The 11493-nt window shown below is 39.1% G+C and overlaps 1 protein-coding gene across 1 annotated transcript in view; it reads left to right on the forward strand.

Annotated features, from left to right (window-relative positions):
- olfml2a (olfactomedin-like 2A) overlaps positions 1–11211 on the forward strand; it is a 33446-nt gene extending 22235 nt beyond the window's left edge. Inside the window, exons 6-8 of the mRNA XM_061673106.1 lie at positions 2668–2967; positions 4064–4249; positions 7750–11211. Coding sequence (XP_061529090.1) covers positions 2668–2967; positions 4064–4249; positions 7750–8354 — 1091 coding nt within the window. The 3' untranslated portion in view covers positions 8355–11211. The remainder of the gene's footprint in view (positions 1–2667; positions 2968–4063; positions 4250–7749) is intronic.
- Positions 11212–11493: the final 282 nt, after the last annotated feature.

Genomic DNA, 11493 nt, shown 5'->3' on the forward strand with positions numbered 1-11493 from the left:
CGTTAGTAAAGATTAATTATATCAGTATTATGTAAGAATATATTAATCCAACATTCCGCTAATCAATACACCCTTCATGAGGATCATAATGCTCAGTTTGTTTGAATGGGTTTGAGAGAGGTGTTTATTTATTTCAGATTCAGCAATAAAGGCTGTAATTTGTGGTGCTATTTATATCAGCACCACAAATTATAGCTGCTCACGAATGGGATCAGCATCGGTCAAAATCCAGCTGGGGACAGTTTTTCCAGGACCTATGTTCCCAATCTCTCCCTCCCTCTCTAGTGTGCTATAAAGGAGCCGTATGAGATGGAGAAGCACATTTATATAATACATTTCATTACTTGTGCTGGGATGACTAACAACAACACAGGTTATACTAACATATCAACTCACAGGTTCTTACAGGTGTTTAGACAACAACAACAAAAAAAGAATCCCACCACACCACTTGTCAATAGCACTCCCTTGCTCATTTTCCCACATCCTCTCCTGCCGTTTTCTGTCCTCTCTTATCTTGTTCTCTTGGTTAGTTATTGCATGTCCTCACTGGGTTGCCCCCCCCACCCCCCATATCTATAAATGACACTTGTAATGTTACTTGTGTTCAAATATCTAGACTGTCTCACTATTGTTCTTCTGTGGTTCTCACCCCTAGTCCCCTTGTCCACTTTTATCCCTCTGTCTGTCACCTAAAACCCTTTTCAGTCCGGCTGCATTTTCAATAAACATCAGAATAATAATACAGAAATTATAAATAAGCAGAGGGAGTATTTCAAACTCCCCTGTTGCCCAGCAAAACTGTTCCAGCACAAAGGCATAAAGAGCATTTACATTGAGTATTTCCATCATGATTACGCAACTCTTTTCATCCATTCGCTCAGTGATGATGGTGTAGTGAAGACAAACGGATGACGAACAGACTAAAACGGAGTTAGTCAAATGCAAGATGATGACAATTTCAAGACTTTTGTTGCAAGAGTAAAGATCAAGAGGTTTTTTTTCTCGGCATTCTCTCGTACCAATAGAATGGGATCAGTGTGATGTAGCTTGAGTTACTGTTGACTGTGTTCTGCATACAAGCAGGTGGATATCCTACACCTAAAGGACAGAGAAAATATTGTCACCCAGAATACTATTGCACTAGGTTATGAGGTTGATACTGAGTACAACATGAAGAGTAAAGAATAGTTTTGCTGTCTGGGGACCTTGTCACGCCTTCACATTAGCTGAGTGCTTCTCAAATAGTGTTACGATGCCAGGTGAGACCCTGAAGAACATGATTTGCCGTACTAGAATAAAGTGTAATTGCACATCCACTGCAGTAGATGACAATCTATATGTCTTTCTCTTGTACTTTCTTCAATGTTTATAAGGATTATATTATATTATCCTCGATATACAATTTTATACAGAGGTGTACTTGTGGGGGCTGCGGATGGGGTGGGGGGGTGGGGGGGGGGCAGTCGCAAGTTTTTTCCGTAACAGAAAACAATTGAGAAGCACTGCATTAGCTGAATCGGTCTCTAGCTACCTTAATGTAAACCATAATAAAGAAACAAAACATCTGTCATAACGGCGGACACCTGAGAGGATCTCCCAGCCCAAAGCTTAATGTTGCTTAATGTCCCAAAACTGCAATCAATTATCAGCACAATTTATGTAGACATCTTTATTGATGCCCACTTACACCTTTGTAAATATCAGAACTATCGGCCCAGTATTTTTTATTTTTATGGACGTTTAAGCGTTTCCCTCTCCATTGACACTAACTAGAGAAAAGGTTTAAGGATGTGTGTCATTCACCGCCGTGTTTGTATCATTTTAGTCGATGACAACCTAATAAATTAGCGATTTTTCCGCATATTAAATTAGTGATTGAATATAATTTTGGGGTGCTAGCTGTTCATGTGAGATTGCTGTTGTTCATATAGGAGGGCAACGATATATGACAGCAATAGAAGTGAGATACCAACTTGAACAAAGCAGTGTTTGGAAACTCAAGCAAGCTGTCATTATTTTTAATTTCCTGAAAAGTTGTAATTTTGGAGGTGAGGGGATTCCACACAACATCTATGACACTGTAGGTAAATATATGGTTAAATACTGCCACTTAATAGTATAGTATATTCCTTTTTCCACACCAGCTATGCAGTGAATTCAGTCTCCACTTCTGCCACTGGCATTACACCAAGACATGGGGGACGTGTCAATTTTGGCGATGAAAAAGGGGTTGGAATGTGAAAATTTTCAATTAGTTATTTACCAGTTGCCCCACAATTGACTGATATTATCGGAAATTACTGCCAGTTTCATTTTCTTGAGCAAAAGAAATACAGAAAATCAACTAATTAGTGAAATATGGATCATTAAGGCCTCATACCTCCTTTAATTCTCATTGTTCACATACTTTGAGGATGAGTTTTTTTGGATTGTTTTCAATAAAGACATTAAATATATATATATTTTTTAATTAATGTTTTTTAGACTCATTATATTTGTCAGTACCCTTAATGAAGATCAGATCACATTGCATGACAAAATTTATTCAGAAAATCATGAAATTTCAAAAGGGTTACATATTTGTTCTTGCTATTGTAATTTGTACTTGTTCATATGCTATTATGTCACTAAAGTTGACTAATCAATGTTTTTACTCTTCGTCAGACAACCCAGCCAAAACATACCCACGTCATCATGTCACGGAAACCCAGTCTGAGGATGGCGGAGCTGAAATGGTGCTTGAAACCATGGAGGCTACAGTTGCACAGTCTACCGCACCCACTTCATTTCCGACTAGTATTACGCCTCCCACCACTAGGACTGCTGCACCAACCACTACCATTGCACCAACCACTACGATTGTCACCAGCCAAAGTACAGCAGCTGCAGAGAGGCCGGCTCCCACTATTGTGCTACTGCTTGACAACAGCAACAACAACAGTCGACCCACTCTCCACAGAGCAGGTTACATTTTGAACATACACCGATCAACAAAAATTGAATTACCTTTTGCTGAATCGAATACATTTTGACCCTCTCGGCTAGCTTAATTGGTACCAAGACAGAAACGGGTCTGATGCAGTGCAGTTCTAGTTCTTTAAAGAAAGGAAAAGAGACTGTATGAATGTTGTAGCGGTGAACTAGAAGTAGGACCACCTGGTATAAGAAGAGAACGAGAAAGAGGCGAGTGACATACAGTACATAGCATAAGAATGTAATCAGGTAGAAAAAGAGTAAGAGAGAAGGGCTTTTGGTGTATCATAGAAGATCCCGTAGCAGCTATGAATGATCCAGGACATGTCAGTGTCAGCCCTGACTATAAGCTTGATCAAAAAACAAGAGAGAGTGTCTGGGTACTGATTTTAGATTCCGAATCCAGTGTTAAAATTATCATTATTGCACATCAAAAACAAGAAATAGAGGTTGTAAAGAAATCTGCAAAAAGTCTGTGGTATTTCTGTGATTACATAAAGATAATTAAAATAACAAAACCAAATTTTATGTCAACCAAAAAATACATTTTCCCAGCAACTTACATTTTAACATAGAAACCTCTCTTCAATATGTTTTCACGGCAGCGGTGCATGTTTATTTTAATGTTTTGATATTTTGAAGGAGACACACAGTACTTGAACATTTGTGAAGTAATGGCTCTCCATAACAAACTGATATTTACTGTGTATTTTTAATGTTCCTCTCATCTTATTTTAATTGGTTGTAAGGCTACTTCTCACAATAGAACACAGAGGATGTAATTGTCAAAAAAAGTCAAAATAAAAAAAATAAAACATAGATTCGCATTATGATAATTAAATATCTTGTGAAATGCATTGTGTTTTGACCGCTGATTTAGAAAAGTCAAGAAGGCTGTTGCTGTAAATCTATCATCATTAAATGATTATTAGGAATATATATATATATATCACAGTGCCCTTTTACCTGGAGAAATATACAGTATATGTAACTGAAGAGGAAATGTTGGTTGGTTCTCCATATCTGGAGCCAAAAAATAATTGTTAAATGAGTTCAGAAGGAAATCAAAGCGGAATGTTCTCCACAGGGAAAATCCTTCACTGCGAAGGGACTCTCGCATCAATCGAGCAGCCAGAGAAGCAACACAGTTATGGCCGCAATGAAGGAGCCTGGATGAAGGATCCACTGGCCAAAGACTCGAAGATCTATGTCACAAACTATTACTATGGCAACAATCTGGTGGAGTTCCGCAACCTGGAGAACTTCATACAAGGTGTGCTTGTTCAGCAATTTTATCACAATGTCTATGCATGAAGAACATGAATACAGCTGTGATGACTAAACAATTATTAGTGGGTCAGACCATCTGAAAGACGAGCCATCCATCCTTTTCCAATACTGCTTTTCCTCATTAAGGTCGTGGGTGAGCTGGAACCTATCCCAGCTGTAATTGGGTGAGAGGCAGAGTACACCCTCGAGTGGTTGCAATCGCAGGCCATTATCATTTGCATTCATATTTACACCTACAGTATCAGCAATTAAGATGCACGTTATTGTAATGTGGGGTTGAAGCCGGAATTGAACCCTGTGTGCCTTGTTGCCTAAAGTTAAATTAAACTTAAATTTTCTCCAGCTCACCTGGGATCCGAATGAGGCCAATCGGTTTAGAAGAATGGATATTATTCATATTTTTGTAGGACATTGATGTAAGTGACATTTATTTTTTCAACTACTCAGCAAACATTACATCAATCCATCCATTTTCTACCGCTTATCCGAGGTCGGTTCGCGGGGGCAGTAGCTTTAGCAGGGACGCCCAGACTTCCCTCTCCCCAGCCACTTCATCCAGCTCTTCCGGAGGGATCCCGAGGCAAACAGTTACAAAAAACTTTGGCAGTGTTATCCATCCACCCTTTTTCTTCACCGCTTATCCTCACTAGGGATGCGGGCTGCTGGCGCCTATCCCAGCTATCTTTGGGTGAGAGGTGGGATACACCCTGAACCGGTTGCCAGCCAATAACAGGACACATAGAAACAAACTATCATTCGCGCTCACATTCATACCTACGGGCAATTTAGAGTTTCCAATTAACCTTCCATGAATGTTTTTGGGATATGAGAGGAAACCGGCGTGCCCGGCGAAAACCCACGCAGGCACAGGAAGAACATGCAAACTCCACACAGGGGGGGGCCGGGATTTGAACCCCGGTCCCCAGAACTGTGAGGCAGATGTGTTCACCTGCTTGCTGGCATGTTTCCGATAAGAAACCCTGAGTTTCTACCAGTCTCCTCCCACCTGAAGCGAACAAGGCTTGTCCGTTTTTCAATGATTCAAATATCTCTCTCTCAAGAGAAATGGTTCTGGAGCCAAAGCCATGTGTCATAGTGATCCTGACTATATCTAGTCGGAACCTCTCGACATTTCACACCAGATTAAACTCCTTCTAAAACAGAGAGGTGAAATTCCAAATCCCTAGAGCCAGCTTCTGAAGGATCATACCGCCAAGATCCCCTCCTTCGGCCACCGTCGAGCTCACTCTACACCTGGCCCCCTTGGCCCCTCTCACAGGTAGTGAGCCCATGAGAAGAGGATTTAGTTTATTGAACATGAAATATTATTGTTTCTAATGTGAATGCAAATGGTTGTTTATATGTGCCCTGTGATTGGCTGGCGACCAGTTCAGAGTCCCCCACCTCGCACTCAGTCAGCTGGATAAGCCTCCAGCATGCCTGCGACCCTAGTGAGGATAAGTGGTGCAGTAAATGGATGGATACTGCATAAAGTTCTGGAACTTCATTTAATTCATAATTTTAACATTTCACCTCCACCCAGTCCCTTAAACCTGGGCAAAAAAACAGTTGATACAATCATCCAAACAAGCTAAAAGCAATAAACAGGAATTTGGGATGAGGTGAAAATACATATAGTACCTTCAGATCCAAATTGGTACTATTCACTGAGGGTTTACTTGCTTAATACAAACAAAACGTGTGGTTGTTTTAATTTTTCAGATCATTTACTGCATTCATGGTAAGACAAGTGCTAAAACAATATGTACATGCCAGTTACCAAGACCGCTTAAGTATTTCACCAGGCACTGTACTAACAGACATCTTGTACTCCATATTACAAAACTGTGCAGTTGTTTTGAAGTACAACAGGCACATTGGCTGTCCAGTTAAAACCATAACAAAAGAGGTGGTTAATGGAATGAAACTCACTCTGTGAAACTGCTTGGATATGAGGAATTTGGGTCTTGGTGGTTTCATTGCTTTAGAGGGTGGGAAAATCAACTCCTTCTACACGCACATCAACCGAGGAATTGGATTACACTCTTTAAAAAAGTTACGATGATCTGTCTTCATAGGATTTGGCTTGTTGATGTAGATGTGTTTGGACAATGGGCTTTCTAAATTCACTTCCATTCAAAGCATCCTGCAGTGAGGTGAGCTCACAGCTGTGTGCGGATGAATAGCTATCTTGGTGAGTGGCGGTGATGCCTGCTATTCTTTGACATGTGCTCTGGCCTTCCCTTTGAACAAGGCCCAGTAGGAAGGGATTAGCAGTGTGATGTGGGTGGTTGGGGTGTTCAAGAACAGTGATTTTTTCCCCCCCTCTTGGTCTTTTTATATTATCAAATCTATATCAGACTTCCTGAGGTTAAAAGATTGAGGACTGATAGGATCTGATTTGAAAATGACACCAGAGGTACACAATATGTTGGTTCAGAAGTGAATAATTAAATAAACGTTGGCAGTGTCACATGATGCCAGTGTCTGTACACAGTCTGGTATTGTATAAACATTGTCATTGGCACCGCGAAGATAACATCATCATCTACACAACAGTGGACCATATTTATTAATATAACACAGAAGAGGGGTCTTAAACTTCCTGAACAAGTTGACTTTAAATTAAGCTCTCCAAATTCTATACAGTGTGAACACAGCATAAGCTGTACAGTGTAGAGTACCCGCAATTGCATCAATTTGTGTACATGTCCTGAATGTGTCTAGAGAATTATATGCTCTGATATTTTCACTGATTTATTCCCAAATTTTCTTAAATCACAGAAATTGGACCAATAGATCACAGCCCTGTTCAAAAGATTAGTCCTCATTACCAATGCATGAACCTGAATGGGGTTTCACAGTAACAGTTACCTAGTTTTAATAAAACCTGTCACTTTTTCTTTTTGGCTTGTTGGATGTGGTGTGAACATTGTAATCCAAATCAAATCGACTGTACAACAATTCCAAAAGTATTTAGTTGTAAATCCACGAATGGACAAAAAGTTGTTTTTCTAACTGTCAAACTATTGACCACTGATAGTGTGTAATATGGAAAACACCTTTGGTGTATCCAGTTAACATGTCATCTGATAGTAGCACCACTTTTCGTGGATATTTGCTGGCTTACTGTAGCCTGTCAGGAAATGATTACAGTCATCACCAAAAGCCAATTTTACTTCATGTAGATTTGTAGTCCTATAACACCTAGCCTATTCTTGTCCACCTGCTGATGACCAATAAGAATACTGTATACAGAGATCTCACATGGTTTGTTATGATACATTTTGGTTCGATTTTGGTGAAAAGAAACCAAGGATGGACCATAAAATAAAAAAAACATTCCTGTGAAAGCACCCTGAATCTGGTTTGTTTGATGTACCAATAATTCACATCTTAAGCATTATGCTGTAACGTTGCATTGTTTTTGTAACAAACTGTAAACTGTAATAAGAAACTAATGCAACATTTTCCATGCTGTAGGCCGCTGGAGCAACCTTTTCAAACTTCCTTACAATTGGATTGGCACAGGTCACGTGGTTTATAATGGAGCCTTTTACTACAATAGAGCCTTCACAAAGAACATTATAAAGTATGACCTGAAGATGCGATACGTGGCTGCCTGGACACTCTTGCACGATGTAGTTTACGAGGACACCACCCCATGGAAATGGAGAGGTCACTCTGATATTGACTTTGCAGTGGATGAAAGTGGATTGTGGGTGATCTATCCTTCCATGGACTATGACTACAATCAACAGGAAGTCATCGTCATTAGTAAACTTGATCCTGCGGACCTGTCCTTGAAAAAGGAAACCACGTGGCGAACAGGTCTCAAGAGGAACTCTTATGGCAATTGTTTCATCATCTGTGGTGTCTTGTATGCTGTCAATGTGTACAACCAGAAGGAAGGGGAGGTGCGCTATGCTTATGACACCCACACCAACACAGAGGCCATCCCACGTCTGATCTTTACCAATGAGTACTCATTCACCACGCAAATTGATTATAACCCCAAGGAGAAGGTTTTGTATGCCTGGGACAATGGCCATCAGGTCACATATCAGCTCAACTTTGTTGACCAGTGAGAGCAGACACAAATACAGTAAACTCACAGCATGCCTGCTGTTATAGACCAGACGTTTCTTTGTCCTAAGAAGACCACGGATGTACCATTTACCTCCAATATCAATGCATGTTATTCAAACAGCTGACCTCACTGTGGACTGGACAGAAACTATGTACATAATCTTACAGGTTGAGTTGAAGGTCAACAGGTAGAGCTGATGTAGATATATTATATGTTCATTCAAGAAATGTCAGCAGGCTGGCTAACTATTTGTGCAGCTAAAGGACAGGTAGTGTAAAAAAACAAATACACACATTGGCAACATTTTTGGGACCCTTCCGTGAAAGAAAGAAAAACCTATAATGGTCACTGACATAACTTGAAATTGACAAAATTAGTTAACTAGTGCAAATTAGCCATTGCTATTGAACAGTCAACCATCATGGCTTTTCAGGCAATCAAGGCAATCAATCAATTTCCAAAATTCTCAATGAGATGTTTGAGGTTGAAAGGGTGCCTTCTCCATTTTTGAGTGTTTTCACCTCTATGTTTTGGGTGTTTATCCTGTTTGAGGATCCATGGCCTGTGCCTAAGACCAAGTTTCCCGACACTGGGGGGATCATTTCGCTCCAGATTGCTTTGATAGTTTTGATTCATTGTAGCCCACGCCGATACAAGACTGGAGGCGGGATTCAACAGTCTCATCCATGTTTCACAGTTGGTATAATTTTTTGTGCATGTAAAAATAGACAATGTGACTGGCCAAAAAGCTCCAGTTTTGTTTAATCTTTCTGAAAGACATTTTAGAAACCTTGTGGCTTGTCTACATGCAGTTTGGCAAGTTCCAGTCCCATCAGTTTCAGATGAATTAAATAACAATTGTAGGTGTTTGTTTCTTTATTAGAAGGGTGTCAACACATTTGCCTCGGTCTCTATTGAATTTGTGACATGAGCCACTTAAAGGGAATTCCAGACTTGCATTTTATAGCATAAATATAATTTTCATAGTTTCAACTCCCTCTAAACCTCTACAGCGCAGGGTGGAGAGTGAGAAGTGAAGATGCAGAACTAACCACAGCTAAAATAATTAACTCAAAGCTTTCATTTACAGTTTTAGCTCTATAAAAACAGCTGTGCTTCATGTATATTTTGCCAAAATACTTACCAGATGCTAAGCATGCACTGAGAAAACAAACATGAAATTTTTACATGAATTAGAGCCAAATAAATTTTAAGATGTACAATGCCAGTCTAATCATATGGTTGGTTACATACCAAAAAAATTTAAATATACATTTGCTTTTCATGTAGAGATAAGAATGTTCTCAAAATAATCAAAACAGACCTGCAAAAACACCTGAAACCCTTGTAATATGCATGCCAGTGCAAAATTTGATGCTGTCATTTGTTACAGAAACCTGCATGTGCACCAAGGTATTGTTCTTTGTTTCCTTCTTACACTTAGCATATGTATCGGTGTAAAATCTGACATGTAATGTCTTGACATGCATGCGTTATTATATAAAACAGAAAAGATGTCTTAAATGTTCAAATTTTAGACACATTCAGATTTGGAATGTTTTCAGACTCCATGATACTGTATAGTCTTAGTTTTTGGTAGTAGTCAGTTAAAAACCATTTTCAATCAGAGATTTGTTATTAAACAGTACCAATCAAAAAGTGAAAGTCAACAGCTGGGTCAGCATAATACTGTAAGGTCCATTCAGGTCAATTTAGAGATAAGGTGTAGCCAGAATCTATTTAGAGGAATTCAATTTCTGTCTGCTGTTTGTCTGGCCAACTAGCCGCTCGAGTATGTAGCAATGTTCTGAAGTTGCAGCTGTGTTTCTAAGCTTCCTTTGAATGGACCGCCAACATTTCACAAAGCCAAAACTGCTTGTTTCGATCCCTGCCATTTAACTCAATCAATAAGATTATTTTTGCTTTCATATTACTTCTACAGCTGAGAAATGCTTGCAAAACGTAACAATTGACTTTTATCTTTAAGTCCATCCGATTACCATTACTTTGTTCATAATTCTGTTGCATTTATTATACAGTAATTCCGCTCCACGATGCTTTCTGTGTTTTAACATTTGATGTGTTTAGAGGCATGTGTTGGATATAAAATTAACAAAAACAAAAATTACCATGTACACATTTCTAAGAGTAGGGATTTGTTATTGTGGTTTTCTAGTATCTGATTTCATATGATTATTACTATCAACTGTTTTTCTCATTTCTGTGGAACATTTAGTATACTGTAGAAGTTTTTCCAGCTTTGCTGATAGCTTTATATCATTGCATTATACAGACATAAGTTGTCTTGTCTTGTCTTATAAAGCACCAATAACCTTCAAGTAACCATTGAGCATGATGGACAGTACTGCTATCTAACAAGTTACTAAGTGCCCTTCTCCACATTCTACTGGCTTGTACCATGTAACATGGCCTGCAGGATCAGGAAAAAAAAGAAGCTTTCTGAGTTTTTTTCAATGTCCCCTTTTGTCTTCATCTGCTGTATAGATTTACATATTGACTGAACATCGAGCAGCTTTATTATACAAGTACTTTGTTCCCGTTCTGTTTCACTTGTTGCTTCTTCAGAGTTCAAATTACTTTTAGATGTAATCTGAAAAGCAATAGATGACGAGTTGTGTATATGAAGCACATCATATTCCAGTAGGATAGATCCTGAATTATACACATTGGACCTTTAAGGCTATCAGACTAATTCTAACAGCATTATATGGTGTTATTTCAGTAATATTTCATTATGTTGATACAGGTTTACTCATGACTAATTACAGTAAAAGTTTGCAACATGATGCCTTCATTAATAGATGTCATGAACCTGTTTCCATGAATAAAAATTCTGTGACAAAAAGTGTGTTGTGAAATTAACAAATCAATCCACCCTGAACCAGTAAATGCTGAGTGCCTAGCCCACATCCTATTGAGGAGATAATGACCTATGAGTCAGATCTTCTGATGTCCAAATAACTGAGCGCACATGAGCTCTCTGATTCAGTCTCTGTGCTCGGCTTGATCTCTATTCTAAACTGCACTGCAAGGAGCACGGCTGCATGATTTCTTGGCAGAAGATTTGAAAATCCCAAAATCCATTTCCATTTCATGCAACCTCAGGAGGGATGCAT

The sequence above is a fragment of the Phycodurus eques genome, chromosome 3 (genome assembly GCF_024500275.1).
Source record: "Phycodurus eques isolate BA_2022a chromosome 3, UOR_Pequ_1.1, whole genome shotgun sequence".
NCBI lineage: Eukaryota > Metazoa > Chordata > Actinopteri > Syngnathiformes > Syngnathidae > Phycodurus > Phycodurus eques.